Genomic DNA, 23244 nt, shown 5'->3' on the forward strand with positions numbered 1-23244 from the left:
TGTTTGCTAGCTTGTGATAGTTAATTGACTCACTATAATTTTTCTAACCCCATAAAAATACCCAGCTTTAATTTAATCTTCGTTACAAATAACTGTTCTGATAGAAATAATTTGGTAGATTACATTATCCTATAGCAGGATAATGTAAAACACAGGCCAACAAAATAGTAATTTGTCATTATTTGATGGATTTGAACCAAAATTTCATTTATACTTGTTGGATTCTTTCATTCTGAATACATGATGCAAGGATGACCCCCCCCCCCCCCTTTAAGTTGAGATAATTTGTCCATTAATGCAACCATGGACCTATAGGTCCATGATGCAACTTTGGAGGTCTCTTTCCGTAGATAAACAACAACAAATATTAGTAATCACTTTGTCGGCTTTAGATTTTTTTGTGTTTATTGATCATTATTTTGCAGTTCAGTCATATATGAATACTGCCACATAAAGTTACAGGTTTAAGATGCTGTGACTTCTTGTGCATTGGTATAACGCTCAGAGATCTAATGATATAAAGTCAGGCCTTCTGTGCAATTACAAGTCATTTGGGTGAAAGCTTATTGAAAGTAATTTGATTATAGGTCAAACTATCCCTTATAATCAACTTAACTTCATGTACTTAATCTCTCTCAACCTTTCTCTCTTCTGCTCTTTCCTTTACTCTATTTATCCTCTCCCTATATCTGGTTCCTCTATCACCTTATCTCTATCATCTTATTTTTATATTCTTTTCTCTTTCTCTCTCTCTCTCTCTTTCTCTCTCTCTCTCTTTGCATCTTTATATCCATACAGTCGGACATCAAGGAATCACAGGCCAAGCTGGTTAAACAATTGACTGCCCAGATATCCCAATCACCGGGCCCTCCGACCCGCAAACTCCTGGGCAAGTGCATCGCTACCGTGTTTCAAGTCGGTGACACCTTGGCTCTCTATCAAACCTTAAACTTTTGTAATGACATCATTAAGAGCAAAGATGACTCTCCAAGTTATCTGCCAACTCGATTGTAAGTACCAAGGGAGGATGGAGGCCTTTATGACCGGTAGATCATTTCTCCACATCACCTTAGCTCTATTCTTGGATATTCCTTTGAATTGTGTGTTACAAAATTAAATAATATTTTCCAGGGATGTCCATTAACTTTTTATGATGTTCTTTAGAAAGAAGTCCCTTGGAGCTCATTCCATTTCATTTGATATTCTGTCCCAAGGTCAATTGTAGTCATGCATGTATTGTCATCTGATTATAATTTGTGCTTTGTATAATGGAAATTTGTAATTGTGTAGATAGCCAAACACCTAGAGAGATTGTGTTAAATGACTGGGAGTGATTATTAAAGTTTATTTCTTTTACATGAGTTCCTTCTAGATATTGGAATGAATGTGGCAAGGAATCCATTGAAGTTTGTGCATGTAGATACTGGATTCATTGGAATATGAGGGGGATTTTAAGGGCAGTATGGTGTAAGAATATATTGTAAAACATGCTCATGTTCATATACACGATAAATGATGATACAGAATTTATATAATTATATCAAAATTAGATTATTGAAATTGTATGTAATTCACTCATTGTTAATCATACGAAAATATGTGCAATTTTGATGCTTTCTAGCATTTTTGGAACAAAAAGGGATAATGGTGATAAAGAAATTACAAAGTCTTCGGTATCATTAATTAAGAATGGAAAACTATTGATTTTCATTGGGGAATATTTCTTGAAATTGACCCAAGGAAGGACGGAGAGTATTAGACAATTTCCAACACAAATGATTGTTTTCATCCTACTAAAAATTTTCTCCTGTGTAAAGCGTAGCACATTAAAATAATGCTTTACAAAAGGACCTCAAGGAACCCACAGCCCTATCATTTCCAGTTCAATGCTTAAGATCATACACACTTCTTTCACGCCTTGGGGTTAAGAATGCTATTGGTTCACCATCTTGTATTATTGAGATGATGTTTTATAGATTAACATGTCTGACAGTAGTATGCTTGGTGTGATGAATCATGGGGATGGTAGTACCCAAGGCTGAATTTACCAACTTCACACATAGTTATAGTTGAGTGTGGTAGGCCTGTACCCGGGGGGGGGGGGGGGGGGGGGGGGGGCACTCAGTATATAATGCATAGTGGGTATGTGCCGCGGAGGGGACCCCCATTTTTACACTCAAATTTCCGTTCCGAGGCATAGCATTTTTGTCTTATTGAGAAAAAGAACAAAGAAAGCCGCTCCAAAGCATAGCATTTTCTTCTCGAGAAAAAAGAAGAAAAAAATCCGCTCCAGGGCTTCGCATATTTTCCATTACGCCGTTCCGGTCGCGACCATCGCCTCTGCGCTAGCGCGCCCGGCAGTCGTGCCACCGGGCTAGCTGCATGCACGTTCCATGGGGATGCATACGCACTCGCACGCAGGCGACCCGTTCCAAGGACCCCCGTTTTCACAAACATTTGTAGTTCCGAAGCCCGTTCCGAGAACCCTCCTTTTTACAATAAGCCCGCTCCAAGGCCCCCGTTTTTGGTCTCGCCCGCGGCACACCCCTACCACTTTTTTGGTCGAGTGCCCCCCCCCCCCCCCCCCCCCCCCCGGGGGCCTGTATTCTTTCCTTTAAAACGTGCCATGAACACATCTGTGCATCCATTGGAGTGCCACAAACACATTTTTGTGCAATGTCATAGAGCTATTGTTATGCCTATTGCATTTTGAGGAGTGCATTGCATGCATGAGTGATTCAATTTTTTACTTCAGCTTATGGTCAAGAGGTTTAACATTAATAGGTGGTTTCAAACCGCCTCGATCACAAGAATCCCCGTTAAATTACGAGAACATTTACATGCTCAAAAATATCAGATAATTATTCACGCATTCAGACCGCCCCGAAACACACTCTTTGGGGAAATTTCTCGAAGTTATGAGCATGCGCAGTACTGTCTGGTAGCAGACGAAGAAGCGCGCGCTTTTAGTTGTACAATCGGGGGACGGCCGGGGCGGGAAATCTGCCTGCGGCCGGCGTAGCTCTAGCACGTACTAACTATACTCGATCGTATGCGCAAATCATTTGTTCCCTTGATCATCTGCAATTGCACTAGATTTCTCTCCAGTACCGGTACCGGTAAATATCACCCTTAATTCGTAAAACTAATTTTTTAAGAAGAATCAACCGCCTAGTCAAAGTCGAACCCCGGGTCACGTCGCATGAAAAGTGTACGTATTTTTATCGCTGCATATGCACTGGCGCTGGCTTGCTGGTAGCTAGGCCTCACATCAGCTAGCCTCGCATATCCATGCATATCGAACAGTGCGGGCTATGAACCGGAAATTCACTTTTCGCGGTGATCGACGGGATACAAGTTCCCGTAGTTTGCTTTCAGATTGCCAAAATACCCACGACCTTGGAAAAATCCCCTCGAAAGTTCTCGTAATTTCGCCAAGTACCCACTTTTTAGCAGGTATTTTCTTTCAGGGATATTACGCGTAGTTTGCTTTCACACCGCCAAAATACCTGGTATTTTCTGATCGGGGTAAATTTCCTGATCAGAGAATACCTGGAACTGACGAACTTCGAGGCGGTCTGAAACCACCTATTGTCTCAGGAGTGATTCCCTTTTTTTATAAATAAAACATTTAAATATAGACTCTTTGAAAAAAAAATGGCACTCGCTGATTACAGTGAATGGCACATTAAGAGTTTTATAAAATCCCTATAACAATGGTATTATAGTAATTACAACAATGGTTATAATGATAATGATTACAACATCAACATAGAAAAATGTCAACAATAACAATTATAATACACAAGATTTTATACACAATTTATATCTTATTTTATAATGCTCAAGGTGCTTCAGAGCAAATTAAAGAAAAATTACATTCAAATATTCATCCAATTTATTCAAACACGTACAAATGGCTATTACAGACAATTCATGGCAGTACATTGTATACATGTATAAGACTCTTTTGACAGAATTTTGTATATGACAGATACTGTCATATATCAACCTCTTTTACGTGTATAACAGATGATACAGGAATACATGTACATGTAATTGTTCTGTTAGTACAGGAATTTATTTTTATCCTTTTTTTCTTTTTTTACTTCTTCCTATACGTATTGAGAAATGTGTATGTACTGTACATGTACGTGACATGCACCTAGGCTAGCCATATGAATTAAGTGTAGGAATGAATTGCATTGGCTTTGTGCCAAGGAACTCTATGTGAAAATATTCTACTAGGGCATTGAAATGAAATCCTATTTGTCTTATTCAATTATATTATTAGGTGATTATTGGCTGAGTGATTATTGGCAGGTGATTATATATGTACTATTTCCACTATTACACCAAGGACATGTGGACATGGTGTACCTGTCACAGAGAAGTTAAGGTTTCAAATAACATTTCAGTCCAGAATATTTTTACTCTTGATTTTGGGAGTAAATGCTTCAGTGGCGTACAGGATGGGGGCTTGGGGTGCCTCCCCCCCAAATTTTTTTTAAAAATTTGAAGAAAAAAAATTCACGACCATGAAAAATAAAGAGAAAAGGGTGTTATATGATATTATCTTCTGAATGTTATAACAAAATCTATCACAAGAGTGGATTTTTGTAATAAGTTAGTCAAGATATTTGCTCGCTCACTTCACTTGCTCGCAACTTGTTATCAATTTTGCCTGATACGTCATATTTGGGCCCCTGAAAATGTTTGGCTCATTATGCCACTGAAATGCTTCCTTTGCAAAGGTAGAATAAGCATTTTTAAAAACTCATGCACTTCCGCAGAGTACTTTTGTCAAATACATTATATATGAGAGACATTAATGCAAATACTAGCATATGAAACTGTCATCTCTAGAGAAAACAGTATTAGGTTGCTAGCGAAATGTGTGACTTTAAAAAAAAAACTGCTCTGTTGTGTTCAGTTATCCTGTGCTGTTTATGTTGATGTTTTTGAAAGGATGATAAATACAGCTGTTTTCCAGATGTTTTGTTGTGCCTTTCTGAAGAGAAAGCATGTAGTGCTTGTCTGGCAGTTCTTAGTAGTAAGGTCTGATGTCTATCATTGAATTTGTATGTCAGACTATTTTGGTTCAGATCAACACAATTCAATTCCAGTCACTTTTTTACATCAATTTTTCATTTGAGGAAAATGAAAATCATTCATGTACATTCATGATTTTACTCTGATGAATGCATGTCGAAAATCTTCAGTATGTCCGTTTTTATTTTTGATGCTATTTTCCGTTCTATGATTTTGAGATACACTGTAAATTGATATTGATCAAGAAAATGAGAGGTTATATTTATGACAGTATTAAAAAATAAGTGAATTGTAACCCCTTATGTCTATATTTGAATGTATTTGTAAATGTAAAAGTAGCCATTGGAAAAAAAACATGTTTATTATCTGTTTTAAAGATTATTTGATGAATGTTGAAATACAGTCCTCTGTGGCTTGATGTGGATTATTTCTCCCACGCAACTGTGTTGTGGAGATAACCTCATAAATATTTTCAGTAATACATAAATAGCATGTTGATTTATAATTGCTGAAGGTACAGATGTCACCTTGTTTTAATTTTGCTCTTCCTATATAGTCCTGGCAATGTATATCAACATGATCGTGTCTAGACCATGTAATAAGAAACAAATACAATCTATTTAAAAGACTATGGCAAACAATTCAAATTCGAAATGATTTTATTTTCGAAATCTTTAAAACATACAAAATATATATACAATGTTAAAAAATCCATAATCGGTAAAATTCATTGATGAGTAAAAAGGAAACAGAAAACAGAGCTTGTAAATAACACTGTGCAAAAAAAGAGCCTATTAAATAAAGATAATGAGGATCATGATAATAGAAGCTATGTGTTACGGGCAGTAAGTTAATCACCATGTATATTTTGATTATTATTTCAGGGCTGCAGTGGCTGTATTGGGGAAGATGTATCAGGTGTTGGGACGACTTACAGGAAACTCTTACTCAGAAACTATTCAAAGTCTCATCAAAGCTCTTAAAAATGCAGAAGTAAGAATTATCATATTACGGGCCTGTCAGAGATAGAGTTACATGTGATAATGATAATAATAATAGTGCAGTTCTTGTATAGTGTATATCAAATTATGACATCATATTGTTCCTATTAGCTTCCAAAGGACTTGGTTGTTGCAACAACTCCTGTTATATATTATGATTACTATTGTGATGTGGTTTCAGTGGAGTTTGATATTAAATAGTTGCTATTTGTATCATAATATGTGCCTATCAGCATTTCTGTCACTTCAAGTCAAAATAGACTACTGAACATGATGATTTTTAGAGAAAATGTAAAGAATGGTAACAAAAGGAACAATTTAAATGCCATAAGTAGGCTCATTTATTTGAAATTTCATTTTATCTTGAAATCTGCTTTAAGATTTTAATTTCTTTCTCCTTCCACTATTTTTGTCCCTTCACAAGTACATACCTTCCCTTTTCATATTCTTTGTAACAGTAATTGTATTGCAGGACAATTTGATTGATTGTCTTAAAAATTCCTCTTAAATAGGAGCAATTACATATTTCTAACTTTTTTTTTTTTTGGGGGGGGGGATGTACGAGCTTTGTTCTAAAATTCTGCCTAATAGTACTGGTATTAACTGCATGTTGAAATTTTCAAGTCCATTGAGCCTTTGAGAGATATGTCTAGACAGGAAAAAGGTGTTTCATTATTTTTTTTCAAAGTTCATTTCATCATTATCTTGGAATGCTCCTGCTTTAACCCTTTCCATGCGTATGCACACTTGGTGCCGTGCGAACTTCGCATTTCACGCTCAAGCAAACAATGCATTGTTTCCCTCCCTGAAAAGAATTCAGCACAGAGGGGTTCGTGGCCCAGCGCACAAAGAGTTAAGGGAATTTAAGGCGACCGCACACCTTACGATTGGTCTGCGACCCGATTTTGGAATAAACGTAGTAGAATTTGATGCTATTATTGAAACATGGAATATCTTACTGTGTAATGTTCTAAATCATCACACGAATACCTATGTTCAAATCTGTGACAATGCTATCATCCTTAGAATAAAAGCGAAATTAATATCTAGTCGTAATGACGTTATAGCAGTCGTACGATTGGCTACGATTTGAAACTAATTTGGCCTTTACTAAAAAAAAAAGGCTTGCAATCTTTCATAATGGTTATATCAGTATTCTTTCAATTGATTCTAACCTCAAATAAAATGATATTTTCCCCCCACATTTTCAGAAAATGAGCAAAATGCGGTCTGTTCCAAAATCGGATCGCGAACAGTCGTAAGGTGTGCGGTGGCCTTTACATGTACAACTCAAATCATGCTTATACAACACTTTTGATAAGTGGGTATTAAAATATAGATTGATGCTACATATTTCAAAAAATTATTTTTGTTTGTTTTAACTTATTCAGTAATGATATGAAAGATATAGTATCTGCATTAAAGGAAAGTAGATTTAACAAAGTAATTTCAGCTGAAAGTTCCAGCACCTTTTCATATTGAATGATGTAAAAAAAAAAAAAAGAACTGATATTGTACCCTCTTTGATGAAATCTTTGTTTTGAAAATTACAATAACATATGTATATGTACATGCAGTAGGTACACACCCATATTCTTCATTCATGTAGTATTTGAAGTAAAACAATTGTAGCTGAATCTTGTTTATGCATGTCCATACATTTTCAAACTTGTTTTCACTTTTAATGAGTATTTATTTACGATAGTTGTGAAGAATTCACCATTGTGTAATTTTTGTAAAACTGAACCACTAACTTTGATACACTTATTCTGTTTATGCCCTATTGTTTCTAAATTTTGGACGGATGTAAATACTTGGTTGAATTTCCACAATATAAGTTGTCACAAATTTTCAAATATTGATATATGTTTTGGTGTTCCAAGTAAGTTTCAACATCTCTCAAACACAATAATTTTATTTGCAAAATACTTCATTTTCAGAACTAAATGTCAAGAAGGACAACTTTCGTTAGCTTTTTTCATAAATGAATTGAAATTTGTTGAAAATGTTGAAAAGTTTATTGCTTTTAAAAAGAGCAAGGAGATGCTACATTATAAAAAATGGAGACCTTTTACTAATTTTGATCTAAGTTGAGACTTGCTTTTATTTGTAATGTATTTAATGATGTACTTTATCTTCATTACGATGAATATTGATGTATCTTGATATATCTTGTTGTACACGATGAATATTGTACATATATTTTGTTTTATTGAAGCAATTAAGATTCAAAAAAGAAAAAAAACAAACTTTTTTTTCACTTGTAGTCAACAGGGCGATGTGAGATAATGCTCTGTCTGCAGAAAATTCTCTTAGGACTTGGCAGTGTGACCCAGCCACAGCACAGAGATATCTATAAAGCAGCACGTAATGCCCTTCAGGATAGAACTATGGCTGTTAGAGTATCAGCTGCGAAGGTAAGATGGATGCATAGAAGAAACGATAATGAAGGGAAGGAAAGTAAGCAGGGTAAAATTGGGATGGGTGTAGGTGTAGAAATGAACTATCTAGCCACATCACACATGATTTGCCTTTCAAAATAGAATTGTGGCTGCTAGGGTAATGGAATGAATACTAATGGGTTCTGTTTTGTGCCTTGTATTGGTTAAGGGATGTGGAAATCTTTAAACATAATCTAACAATATCTAACAATGGTATATTTATTGAATTTTGCAAATACATCTTAGTCTCTACATGGCCAATTAATCTTTTTTTCCTTCATTAAAAAAAAAAGAAATATTCCAGTTACAGCTTGAACTAGTTACAGTTTGTCTGTAATTATTATAGTTTAAGAATTAATAAACAGAGCAAGGTAATTAACATCATTAGTGCAATAATATTGGTTTTGAGCCATTGAAAAAAAAAAACTTAAACTATGCTACATGTATATGTAATACAGTTTCAATTCGATTCAATTTATTAAGCACTTCCAAAAATGATATTGTAATTAAGAAAGCTTGGTTATATAGTGATATCAAGTAATGTTGATCCAGAACAGAGAATTATAGCTAGAGTTATACCAAGTTGTCTTGGGAATCAGCGGATCATGGCTTTATAATCTCTTGACCTTAATCTTGCCTTTCAAGCAGCCTTCCATTTCTACCTATCGTGTCAGAGGATTAAACTTATGAAATCTTTGAACCTTAATCCTTTCTCCCATCTTAGTGCCTGGAGCAGCTGTCTAGTGAAGCATCGTTTATGATAACATCTGAGTTAGAGAATGTAGTATCATCAAGCTTCCGGGCCTTAGATGGTTCTAACTATGATGTACGCAGTGCTGTGTCTCAACTTCTTGGTGTTCTCTTAGCTCGAGCTCTCACTCAAACACCCCCAAAAGGTAAGCTGGAAATATATCTGTATAGAGCTTTAGCTGTTTGTACACGATTTGATTTCAGTCTGAATAAGAATTTACTTTTCTATCCCCTTTTTTTTCAGAAAAATGATCATGAATTGTCATATAAATTTTATCAAATGTAAGTTTACCCAGTTGTAATAATCATGATATGGCCACCTCTTCATTTTTGCCTGTAAATTAAATTAACTCTATCATAGTTGTCATGAATATATTTTTGTTAAAGGCATTCAAAAATTAATCCTTTGTCAGTAACCATATTTTCATGATATTCTTCCTAAATATCATGAAAAGAATTAAAAAGCTGCAATTGAGTGATCTTTTCCCAAACTTTTGTTTGTCTTTCATAGACTCCAAGGCTAAGCGTTTATCCAATGAAGATATCCTTAACCTGCTAGCATCAGGGTTTGTGAAAGGTACGTCTGGTTTCTTGAAAGGAGGATCTGGTGAACTTCTCAAGGGAGGTGGCGGAATGGTTAATAGAGAGATCAGAGTGGGAGTTACTCATGTAAGTCTCTAGCCATGCTAGCATTGAATAACAAATTTGTGATGAAATTGTAAATTTTCTTTTATACCCATTCTATAGTTAACTGGAACAACTTACTCAGCTTAATCAAAGCAATTCAAAGCAACAGTACACCAAGTATCTAAAGTAAACAAAACAATTACTAAGCAATACCATTCTCTTGGTGTGTCAACGCACCCTATCTGACTCACTTAGGGAGTTCTGTATCATGGAAGTAAGCAGGTAACTTTTTAGGTATTAAGAAGAGGTACTCTCTCGTATGGTCAATGGTTATGACATATGATTTCATTCATGAATTCAGACCATATGATATTGTGATTTCATTGATGATGCTCTATCCCAATCTACACCAATTGCTCTTAAGAAGATCATGTTTGGTCCAGCTAAGGGGTAAATCCATTTTTCTTTCATTCAATGGATTAATAGAGAAATGACAAAAATGTGTTGATTTTATGACTGTTGGATCATTCATTTTAGTGACATTAATATTTGATGATTGATTTGAAAAAAAAAAACCCTCTCATTTGATGATTGCAAATACTTTTTCTAAAGATCAAACATTTGAGTGATGTTTTTCTTTAATTAATTTTTAATGCTGCTTGAAATATTGTTTGTCTAAAATTAAATCTACCCTTGATATCCTTTATTTATTTTTGTGTGTGTCAGTCATATGTGGTGTTGGTGAAGACTCTAGGTGGTCTTTGGTTGGAACGGAACCTAGCCCTATTCATGGAGCATGTCCTAGGTCTGGTAGCAAGCCCCAAGGCTACCCAGACACATGTAGATGCTGTCTACTCTCGACGATGTGTAACATTCATCCTTCAGTCAACCCTTGGTCAGATGCTAGGAGAGAAGGCTCAAGTGTCTGCTTGCAAGGAACTCTGCAGGATCATTGCTAAACAGATGAATGCTGTGGGTAAGTTAATGTCTGTACATGTATGGTGAGGATGTGGTGTTAGTGGTGATGGTGTTGGTGATAATGATGGTGATGATGAGGAGGAGGATGATGATCTTGGTGACGGGAATGGTGGTATTGACATTTATGATTATGGTGATTGACAGTGATCATAATGATGATGAGTTGACCCTGAATGTACCTTATTACTTGTCTTCACATTGATCAATACGTGATGATTTCTCTTTCAGATCCTGATGGAGGAAGTGATAGTAAAGGATCAGATGTGTTTGTCAGTCAGCATGTATTGATCTGTGCTCTGCAGGAATTAGGGAGTCTGGTTAGGAGTCTAAGTACATGTTCTGCTCCACTCCTTGGGGAGTCATCAGCTAGTAAGTTTTATCAATGAATATGATTTGGTTTCTATGATATTTGCATGTTAAAGATAGCTGCGCCTCATCGGCAGTAAGTTATTTTCTTGTCATCATGTTTTGATTCTAGAATCGTTGATTCAAGTTAATTTTCAGTTCCCAGGCCCTATAACATAAAATCTGTCATGGATAACAGTTCCTAATCTTTCCTAAAAATGGAAGTAACAATTTCTAACCCATCTATTTCCAGATATGTGTTACACAGTGTTGTCTGTCCTCCTACACCCGAGCCCAGCAGCTCGGTTAGCTGGTTCTTGGTGCGTCCGGTGCATCTCTGTAGCACTACCATCTCAGCTGACTAGGATGTTAGATGGATGTATGGAGAGGATGGAGAAATTTAAGAGTTCACCTGAAGCAGTATCGGGTTATAGCTTTGCTATCGCTGCCCTGCTAGGTGCTGTTAGGAGCTGCCCACTAGGAATACCTCATGCAAAGGGAAAGGTATGAAGGATTTCACTCCCCTTTAGTGGCTAATCAAGTAGACAATCATATTACAGTTTTCATGTATTTTAGCCTGCGTTAAACTGGATTAACTTAGGTCATGGTTCATGTCTGTTCTAATGTCAAGATATTGGTGGCCAAATTTATCAGCACTTTGTTAACTCTGATAGTTTTTATTATATGAGTGCCCATTATGCTGACAAAATGCAAAAAATTTAGACCATATTTGGCTACTGATGTATACTACAATTTGAACTAAAGGAGAGTTCAGAATACAGGCCACTGAGTTTCCCCAAACGCCAATGAGTACTTCACAAAGTATTGATAAAGTCTCTTTCTTGTTATGTTTGATCTTGTAGCAAGTGTTCAGCATGGCTGAAGATCTACTAAGGACAGCTTCACAGAATAGTCGTATGTCACTACATCGTACACAGGCTAGCTGGCTTATTCTAGGAGCTATTATGACATTAGGTAGGTAGACCATATTTTGCATGACCTGTAGGATATTTCATCAAGCTGTATGTAAGTTGATTATTTTCAATAAATAGTCGCTGCACATGATTTTATAAGTACTTATTAGTTATTTGTAAATATGTTCAAACAAATGTAATAACCAACAGACAATTCAATAGAATATGTACATTCGACTTCCTATACATATTGGCAGAAGTCATTTAGTACTGTTTTCTGGTTCATATGAAAAGTTGTAGTGCTCTCAAATCACCATTACTTGAGCAGCCTTTGAAGTGAAGTATAAATTGGTTCAAATCAACCTGAGTAAAAATTTAGTTAATTAAATTAGTATGGAATATCACCTTATTTTTGTACACTATGCATTTCAAATTCCTTGTTATAACCTCCACCCACTATCTGCAGGTACACCTGTTGTCAGGAATCACTTGCCACGCCTCTTGCTTCTTTGGCGTAATGCCTTCCCACGATCCTCCCGTGAGATGGAATCAGAGAAAGCACGAGGGGATGCGTTCACATGGCAGGTTATGCTTGAAGGACGAGCGGGGGCGCTGTGTGGTAAGTTGATTATTTAGAATTCGTGGAAGGGTATTAACTAGATTATTTGTTGACAGCTTTTCACAATGAGCAGGGCATGAAAGTCAATTTGGCAGGTGCTCATGTCTTGTAAATTGAAGGATAGGACAATTTTACATGAGAAAAATTAATCCTTCAGACTTCAGCTTTATAGTAAATGCAATCACACGAATGGTCTTGAATAAGCAATGTTTGAATTAAAGGAAGCTTATATAAATGGGAATTACACTTTCTTATTCATTATTGGTATTATCTTTCTATGTTTCAAACCACATTTTTGTGCTGTGAAAATGTTACTATAGTTTTGTACTGCAATACCATGAATGTACATGTAAGTGGCAAATCAATTGAGAGAAACTTTCCTACATGCAATTGAGAAAATAATTGGAGAATAATAATTTCAAGTTTCATATACAGATAGTTGAATTAACTTCATATATTTCTCTCATACTCTCTGTCTTTTTTTTATAAATTGCTACTGTCCAGCCATGCAGAGTTTTATCCGTCATTGTCCAGAGCTGATCAGTGATGATGTCGTCAGGAGGTTGATGACTCCACTGGAATGTGCCATGTCGATGCTATCTGAGTAAGTTCATCTCTTGAGTTATCCATAACATTTCAAGAGTACACTATGCAATTGTCCTGTTGTCTTTCAAGAATTTTAAACTATTGATCCAAATGCAAATTGAAATTCAGTAAACTTCTTGGATTTTGATGCAGTTTAACTTTCATTTGAATCTGTTATCTTTGAAACTTATGTCTCCATAAACGATTACCAAACTTTATTATGACTGCAGTTCAGTTCAGGTACAATCAAACTATATAGTGATTACCTCTGTGTAAAGATCCGGGGAGCATTTCATGAAAATACTTGTCAGATGGTTTATCCGACAAAAGTCTTGTTTTATTCGACAGTTACCATAGGAACAGTGCCTCTCAGCCAATCAAAATCAAGGAAAGTTGGCAGATCTGACAACTTATCAGACAAAAATGTTGATGAAACGCTGCCTAGATCACATAACCTGTGCAAAATATGGAGTAAATTTATGTATCATCTATTGAAACGTTATCAATTAAATTTTGTTATGGTGTATATATTTCAGGATCCATGAAGTAATAAAGTCTTACGGAGCTCATTTGAAGGCTTGTGCTGCCATGGTTAGACTCAGATTATATGAAGTACTCAGACAACTCCCACCTAAATCATACGAAGGTAATTCTTGATTCTATCCATTTATACTAGATTTACAGTGTTGAGTAAAGAAAGAGTTTATAGAGATTCAGATTTACAGGGATCTCATATTGAAAATGATTATTTCTGCAGACTGTCCATACAGTCTTCTTCCCTATTCCTTCCTGCTTTTATCATATAATTTTGTCTGTTGTTATATCCATATTTGAATGTTATAAAGTATAAAAATGAATAGATAATCAACAATATTTGTCAGTTTTAACACAGATTAATCTAGTTTTATACACATTGTGTACCTTAATGGTTTAACACATATTGTGAATTACTGTATATTCATTATTCAGGGAGCTTCATTCCTCTGTTACGAGAGCTAGTGGCTGAGTTCACACTGACTGATAATCCAGCTAACACTACCACATCTCTCCTGCGCTCCCTGTGTCATGAGAATGACTCCATCATCCTAGGCTCCTGGATCCAGGATACTGATCATAAATCAGTGGAGCTCCAGCTCCAGCCAAATAGTGCATCAGGATCTGGGGCCCTGGAGCATGATCCATCATCGCTCTATTGGGAGATTAGTGATGTAAGTAGAAATATTTAGATTGTTCGTTCCAACTTCTATATGTTTTTTTCATTTTTGTAGGCACTTTTCTGACAGTGGCGTTAATAGTTAAAGGAGAATGAAACCTTTGGAAAAGAAAGCTTGTGTGAAAACAGAAAAATCAAAGAAACAGATCAACGAAAGTTTGAGAAAAATCTGACAAATAATGAGAAAGTTATGATCATTTGAATATTGCGATCACCAATGCTATGGAGATCCTCCCATTGGCAATGCAACAAAGATGTGTGATGTCACTTGTGAACAACTCTACCCATTACTTTAGCATATATTTCACTTAAACTGCCTCTTTTATCACATCTATCAGTAGATCATGTATTCTTTCTATAGGAGGGCATGTAATACAGATTTTTAAAGAATACATCATGGATAAAGAGTTTGTATCACCATAAGAAAAAGCAAAAAGAGACATTTGGGGGGTATTTTAGAGTCCATCAAAGGGAAAGTTGTTCACATGTGACATCACACATCCTTGTCGCATTGCCAATGGGACGATCTCCATGACATTAGTGATTGCAATATTCAAATGCTCATAACTTTCTCATTATTTGTCCGATTTTTCTCAAATTTTCTTTGTTCTTATTCTTTGATTTTTCTGTTTCGAAACAAGCCTATTTGTTCCAAAGGTTTCATTCCCCTTTAATAATACTTAACATAATATAAAGCCATGTTTATGGTCATTCCTTCTTGTGCAAAAAATAAATCACTACTTATCACAAAGAGTTTATTTCTGACTAGAAATGCACACATAATATTTAATACGTACCCTGCTTTATTACTTCATGATATGGTCCTTCCCATGGGAAATGTGGTGATGTGTCGGTAATACGCAATTGAGTTTTAGTCACACTTAAATCTTTGTGAAACAGCCCAAATATGATGTTTTATTATAATGTTCTTACAGGAGGATGAAGTGCCGGGACCGTTGCCTCTTGGAGTAGCTGTCATTGATGCTTCGGTGACTCTCTTTGGTGTGGTATTCCCTCATGTTGCTGATAAACATAGGAATAAGATCCTTGAACACTTCCAAGACTGCATTCAACAAGCTAAATCAGCTAGACAACAAGCAGTTCAGATCAATATCTTCACTGCTGTGCTTAGTGCACTCAAGGTTAGAATGAATTCACATTATATGCTGGGAATATTTGTAATGCAAATAGGTGACATCGAGGACACCTTTGTTTAGACTTATCTGAAATGTTCCTAATAGTTATTTATACATTCCATGCGTACTATGGAGAAAGGCAATGTGACAGATATGGTGGTCAATGACCCTAGGGTATTTGGCCAGAGTGTCTTAGATAAAAAGAAAATTCCTCCAAGCCACTCACTAGATCACAAAAGAAATAATACTACTTTATGAAGTTACAATAATCTACTGCAAAAGAGCCAGACACAAATTAATTACCTCTGATTTCATTCATCTGTATTTAGGGATAAATACAAAATTAGAAGTATAGCTTTCTCAAAGTGGAATGATACTTCATGAAATTTAGGAAAAAATTTGAAGTATAGCTTTCTCAAAGTGGAATGATATTTGGAATGATGCTTCATGAAATTTAGGAATAAATTTTGCAATATTTTACCTTGTTTTCTATGGAATTTGAAAATTCAGTTACTTTTATTTGATTTTCTGTGATGCATGGTAATAAGTGCAATTTAGAATCCTCTGAATCATATTTTATACTCTTAAAGTCATTGTTTTATCTTGTGTATTGACAGGGACTAGCAGATGCTAAACAAAGACTGGTAAACACCAAGGTTAGAAATGCTGCGTATGCCTTGATCATGGTGAGTAGAACAGAAATTATGATATGTTAATGAAAATGATGGTGGTGGTGGTGATGATGATGATGGTGATGGTGATGATGATGATGATGATAGTGGTAGTTATGATAATTGATATTGATAATACAGACAACAGCTAATATTGATAAAATTGTTTTCTTAAAGTTCAAGTATTTGTGATAAAGATTACTTTTTGTTCACTATTTCTGGGTTGGTTTTTGTGTGTGCTAATGATAGATATTCACATGATTATTTTTTTCAGGGTGCTTTGAATAATGGGAACCCCATCCTTAGATGTTCAGCTGGAGAAGCCTTGGGAAGGATGGCTCAAGTTGGAGGAGATAATTCTTTCATTGCACAGACAGCTCAAATGTGTTTTGATAGGTAAGATAAAGCAAATATAAATGGAAAGAGAGTGAGAGTATTAGAAAGATGAAGATGAGGATGGATAGTAAGGTTTAAGGGGAGAGAGAATCAGGGCAATGTCTTCAGACAACTTCCCACTAGAAGGGACTTAGCGTGCACGTTCGCAAAACATACATTTTCAAGAAAACGCAAATTATGTTTTCACTTTATTTTTATGCTTTTAGCAGCTACTGAAATGCTGAAAATTTCATCAAAATTGGATAACAAATAACAAAGTTTATCAATATTTTGTGAAAACAGTTATATGCACATCGTTATGAATATTCATTAGGTGGGCTGATGATGTCATATCCCCACTTTCCTTTTTCTTATGCTATTACATGAAATCATAATTGTTTCATTTTTTCATACATGTGTAAATGATGTGTCTCCATTATGATGAAATAAGTTGTGGCAATAAATAACTAATGCACTTATTCAGTTGTCAATCGAATTGTTTTAGTTCTTGGTAGAAAAATTTTGAATAAACTTAATTTCATATAATAAAATACAAAAGAACAAGTGGGGATATGACATCAGCCCACCTAATGAATATTCATGAAGACATGCCTAGAACTGTTTCACCGGAATAATGCAAATCTTGAAAATTCAATAACTTCGTTATTTGTTATCCGATTTTGATCAAATTTTCGGCATTTTGCTCTGTGAATTTTACTCTATTTATTGAGATAGATATATCTCCAGCCTGGACCATCCCTTTAAGAATGAATAAAATACGTCCTTTTTCTGGGAAGAAAAATATGTAATCCATTGATCAAGTTTGTGAAAAAAATTGCTAACACGAATGCGCAATCCCGGGAAAAGGTTGTTAGCGCGAACCGGTCTATGCGCATAAGTACGTTGAACGAAGAACTGTCTTTTTTCCAGGAACGAAATACTCGATCCAGTTCCTAGAAAAAGTATACATCTAATTCTATGTGCGTAAAGCACGTTGGAATGCTGTTGCTTACTACGTCATAATGACGTCGCATTAAGGTTTAGAATGGTAACAGAAGAAAGTTCATGACATGCATTTTCCATTTCAGCAATAAAAGAAAAAAATGTGTATATATATATATATATATATACACATATATATGTATATATATATACACATACACATACACATATATATATATATATATATGTATATACACATACACAAGATGGCCAAAGTTATTATTTAGGTACCTGATGCTGCTGTAAGTAAATACAGTGGAATAAATCTTCATATCAGATATAAACTAAGGGGTCTTAAAACATTATTTCACCATTTGCTTATTATTTTTCCAGATTAAAGACAGCTCGTGATGTTGTATCACGGACGGGTAATTCCCTAGCATTAGGATGTCTGCATCGTTACGTAGGTGGAATGGGTGCGGGCCAACATCTTAATACCAGTGTTAGTATCCTTCTGGCATTAGCTCAAGATACTACATCTCCTGAAGTACAGGTAAGTCATTAACCCTATAACATATGATCATTGTACTACTCAAAGTCTCTGGCAAACCATGTAAGTTACAAAAAAGGTAAATCGATTGTAGATATTAACCATCTATTATGTTTATATTACACAAATTGTCATCAAATAACAATCAAATGTAAACACCCTGTGATGTAGAACTGTCTCAGAAATTAGTGTGTATGTTTATTGAACTTTTTTCAATTAGTTTCTTAGGTTTTTATTATGCGTCTAGATATTGACATATGACACTAGCAGATTAATTAAAAGATTAATTTTGTTTAAGTTGTGGAAAGATGTGGGCATGATGGTCATGGGTTCGAATCGTAGCCATGGTGTCTTTTCCTTCAGCAAGAAATTTATCTACACTGCTGCACTCGACCCAGGTAAAGTGAATGAGTACCCGGCAGGATTAATTCCTTAAATGCACGAGCGCTGAAAGGCAGCTCGAGCTAAGGCTGAGGTAATAATAATAAAAATGCGCCTCGGAATAGATTGTTTCTAGATAGATGGCGCTATACAAATGCCTTTTATTATTATTATTATTATTAAAGATGGACTTAATCATTGTGAGGTATCAATTCTTTTCCTTATATTGAGGAAGAATATCGTGAAAATAATGGCCCACTGCAAAGATTGTAGTCAAATGTCTTCACAACCATATGTATTTTAGCTGTCATTCATAATACATTCACAATTTGTGACTGTTTGTTTTATGTCTATTTTCTTTCTAGATGTGGGCATTGCATGCCTTAGCACTAATAGCAGACACAGGAGGGCCTATGTTCAGATCGTATGTTGAACCAACCCTTTCTTTGGTCCTTACACTCTTATTGAGTGTGCCGCCCTCTACAGTTGAGGTTCATCAATGTTTAGGACGATGTTTAGCAGCTCTCATAACAACCTTGGGCCCAGAACTTCAAGGTATAGTAATCCCATTTACTACATAACCTTGACTGTTTTGAATAGAATTTTGTTTCAATTATACAATATGATAATTCTAATAGATAAACCTTGTATAATTTTCAAAAGTATAGACAATCAAAATTATATTAAAGTTCAGCTTAAAGACAGGACAATTGGTTTGAAATCCTAGCTGAACTACTATTACACCATTATCAATAAGAATATCTTCACTCCTATACACATACAGAGGTTCAATAAGAATATCTTCACTCCTATACACATACAGAGGTTCAATAAGAATATCTTCACTCCTATACACATACAGAGGTTCAATAAGAATATCTTCACTCCTATACACATACAGAGGTTCAATAAGAATATCTTCACTCCTATACACATACAGAGGTTCAATAAGAATATCTTCACTCCTATACACATACAGAGGTTCACACATATCATGTATTCAACTTCATTCATTGTATGATAATTTATAGAATTTGTCCTTTCTGGTATGTTCTTAAATTAGTCTTTCCAAAGTTGGTCGCAGTCTGGTTATACAACATGTGGGAGGCTGTATTATCAGAGGAGAAGACTGATAATTTGGATGCGATATTTCAATGATTTTTGCCAAATTGATTATTTGTTCTGTAAATTGTAATTATTATTTGCAAATATGTTTCAAAATCAATAAACAAAAAAACCAATGAAATAGTTTCTTAACTTTTTAAGATAGACATTAACATTGTTTGATTTGTAATATTTGACTCATTAGGTAATCGTGGGAATACAGCCACAGCTAGGACATCATGTTTAGTAGCATGTGCTATAATGCAGGATCATCCAGATTCAGTTGTTGGTGCTGAAGCTATAGCATGTCTACAACAACTTCATATGTTTGCACCACGTCATGTTAATCTATCTACTCTTGTACCTGATCTATGTGTAAGCAAATCATACTCTTCTGTCTGTATTCAAGTTGTTGTACTTAGTTGAACTGTTGTTGAATTCTGTTGTTGAATTATAAAGGTATTGCAATGGGATGACTGTGGTTTTTTTAATGTGCAATGACAACATCTTAAAAAGGAGTGAGAGCTTTATATACTTGTGTGAATATGGGCAAGCATTGTCACATTTGAAGATCTACAATAGTTTTGTGATATGCTTAAATTTGATATTAATAAATATCTAAATGCAAAGTTTATAATGTGTCAAAATTTGATTAGGGTTATGAGAAAGTGATTGCTAATTAAAAAAAAAGAAGAGGAAATATGAAAGCTAAAGAACAGGTCACTAGTCATATGTAAAGTCGTATGGTCCTGTGGATTAGTCTCTAGACTTTGAAACAGAGGGTCATTGCCTTTAGCAAGAAATTTATCTACATTGTGCTGCACTCAACCCAGGTGAGATTAATAGGTGATAAGCACTAAATAAGCAAGTTGCAATTTATTATTTATAATTTATCAAATACCACCCTGCTTCCTCTTATTTGATATGATAATGAGTTATACTCATTGTAAGTGTAATAATTTTTTTTCTTTTAGACTGCTTTAGGGAGTGTTCATTTGTTATTAAGACGAGCAGCAGTAGCTTGTTTACGGCAGCTGTCACAAAGAGAAGCTAGAGAGGTGTGTGAATATGCCCTTCAACTAGCCAAGACAGAGAAACCTAATGCTACTGTACAAGGTGCCAAATCTGATGCAATAATTACTGGTGAGTATTTTATTATATTGCATTTGTATTTTATAAGCCAATATGTCCTATAATATATATTTTTATATGTTTTCACTCATTCATCATTCCTGGTTAGACTTGTGAAATTGATTTTACTTTGGTGGCAGGCAGGAGCCACAGAAAGTGAACAAGTGGACATGTTTTCAATTTTGAATTAATGAAATGATTGTAAATATTTTAGCTTGCAACATATGCTGCATTTTTATGCCATGGTTCTTGTGATTATAATGATATTTGCTGTATATTTCACACTCCTGTGCTTATAGACTTCATGGTAAATGAGTTAGATATATGAAAATATGCATAGAGAGATGTGAGCTTATGACGTCCTAAGCATAACTAGATGTATATTATGCAGACCACTAGGTCTCAGCATAATGAAAACCTTTTTTTTTTTTTTATAATTGCTTTTTTTTACCTGATTTTTTTAGTTTTTATTTAGTGTATTCATGTAATCAAATCAATTTCATTTCAGGATAGAATAGACTTTGAAGCTATTTACTAACTTTAATTTTAATGACTTGTTATTATTTCAGAAACGGGTTTGGAAGGTCTCCTCTTTACTATGTTGAACAATGAAACTGATGCTAAGATGTTATCTAATATTCATGATACATTGATCAGTATGTTACATGAATTAGTAATGGAGAATCTAGCAGGATGGTTAACACTCTCAAAGGCTGTCTTATCAGCATCTACAGGTTTGTCATCTTTAAACATTTAACTTTTTGGTTTTTGTATGTTACAATCTCTCCTACTCTGTCTCCCTCCCTCTATGTCTCTGTCTTACTCTCTTGTCTCATCTCTTTTTCTCACTCTCTTTTTGTCTCTGTGTGTTTTTCTGTCTCTCTGATTTTTGTCACCCTCTATGTCCCTCTTTTACTTGGTCTTTTGTCATCTAAAAGTAGATGATGAAGTTTGGTAAAATGTACATAGTATTTTTTGTGAATACGCCCCCATATCTTTTAAGATATCATTTAATTTCTAAAGTACCTGTCAGATACATATTTGTATAAAAGATTTGTTAATTGAAATAGTTATTGTCAATTGAAATTGGTTTTGTAAAGTGATTTTTTTGTTGTTAATTGAAATTGTTATTCCCTTCCTGTGTATGTAATTTGGTTCCGTGACATTTGCTCCGGCTACAATTGCTCCGCTCTAAATTCCACACACTAATCTAATGACCAACTTCAACCATGGACACTATACCTTACCCTTAACCTCACATAAAACCCTATTGCAACCTTACCCCTACATCTTAGACGAAATTAAGCCCAGAATAATTGTCGCAGGAGAAAATGTCATGTTTAATTGTGTTTATTAATGTATCATTGTAAATTCAATTTCAATTTAGCATTCCAGGCTACAAAATTTGAAATGAATACATATTGAATCTCGAATCAGATTTGTATTATTGTGATATCCTTGAGTTTGATCCTAAAAAACTCTTAATCATTTTTGCAAACAAATTTATATTATATTTTTATGAAATAATTATTTTAATCATAGATTCAGATTCCCTGCCGACACCCATCAAATCAAGAGAAGAGATTGAAGTAGATGATGAGAAGACTATTGATGAAGATGATGCTACATTCAAAGCTCCTGATAAGATTGATACTCACCCTACAGGTAAGATTGCAGTGCTGGTTACTTGTCTTAAATTACAAGAGAAAAAAAATGTTATATGTCATATTGGCATTGTACATGTATAATACACTTCATACATAATTTTGGTATTGTTTTGTGTGGAGCGTTGTGGCCCAGTGGATTAGTCTTCTGACTTTGAAACAGAGGGTCATGGGTTCGTATCCCAGCCATGGCGTAATTTCCTTCAGCAAGAAATTCATCCACATTGTGCTGCACTCAACTCAGGTGAATGGGTACCCGGCAGGATTAATTCCTTGAATGCATGAGCGCTGAAAGACAGTTCAGCTAAAGCCGGGGTAATAATAATAAGAACAACGTGCCTCGGAATATAATATTTCTAGATAGATGGCGTTATATGAATGCCTATTATTATTATTATGTTATTTGCATCTCTCTCTCACACATAATTTGTGCTCTTTCATTGTGACCAAGCTGACAATTTTAGATAAATTAATGATGTTTCATGTCTTATTTTAGCTAATGATATATTAGTTTAGGCTACTCTATTTAGATATTTTATTATGTTTGTTTATCTTCAGTCCCTCCAAGATGGCCAACCAGAGTGTTTGCTGCAGAGAGTGTACGTCGAGTTATTCAGATCTGTGATGGCAATACAGTACATTTTGATCTAGCTTTAGCTAGGGAGATGAGAGTCAAAACTACTACAAGTACGTTTACCTTTTCAATGGTCTTGTATGACAGCTACATTAAAGTTATTGTAAACATTTGTGTTGTTAATCAGAAAA

General features: G+C 34.9%; 1 protein-coding gene across 1 annotated transcript in view; it reads left to right on the forward strand.

The window, feature by feature from the left end:
• LOC129265629 (HEAT repeat-containing protein 5B-like) overlaps positions 1–23244 on the forward strand; it is a 50973-nt gene that overhangs the window by 14196 nt on the left and 13533 nt on the right. Inside the window, exons 3-25 of the mRNA XM_064101336.1 lie at positions 799–1010; positions 5937–6045; positions 8321–8470; positions 9219–9390; positions 9756–9913; positions 10598–10847; positions 11078–11218; positions 11448–11698; positions 12058–12169; positions 12575–12727; positions 13232–13331; positions 13849–13958; positions 14282–14520; positions 15461–15667; positions 16279–16347; positions 16607–16728; positions 18043–18202; positions 18946–19135; positions 19890–20059; positions 20659–20827; positions 21385–21549; positions 22358–22480; positions 23038–23166. Coding sequence (XP_063957406.1) covers positions 799–1010; positions 5937–6045; positions 8321–8470; positions 9219–9390; positions 9756–9913; positions 10598–10847; positions 11078–11218; positions 11448–11698; positions 12058–12169; positions 12575–12727; positions 13232–13331; positions 13849–13958; positions 14282–14520; positions 15461–15667; positions 16279–16347; positions 16607–16728; positions 18043–18202; positions 18946–19135; positions 19890–20059; positions 20659–20827; positions 21385–21549; positions 22358–22480; positions 23038–23166 — 3661 coding nt within the window. The remainder of the gene's footprint in view (positions 1–798; positions 1011–5936; positions 6046–8320; positions 8471–9218; positions 9391–9755; positions 9914–10597; positions 10848–11077; positions 11219–11447; positions 11699–12057; positions 12170–12574; positions 12728–13231; positions 13332–13848; positions 13959–14281; positions 14521–15460; positions 15668–16278; positions 16348–16606; positions 16729–18042; positions 18203–18945; positions 19136–19889; positions 20060–20658; positions 20828–21384; positions 21550–22357; positions 22481–23037; positions 23167–23244) is intronic.

Source organism: Lytechinus pictus, chromosome 7, assembly GCF_037042905.1.
Source record: "Lytechinus pictus isolate F3 Inbred chromosome 7, Lp3.0, whole genome shotgun sequence".
Taxonomy (NCBI): Eukaryota; Metazoa; Echinodermata; class Echinoidea; order Temnopleuroida; family Toxopneustidae; genus Lytechinus; species Lytechinus pictus.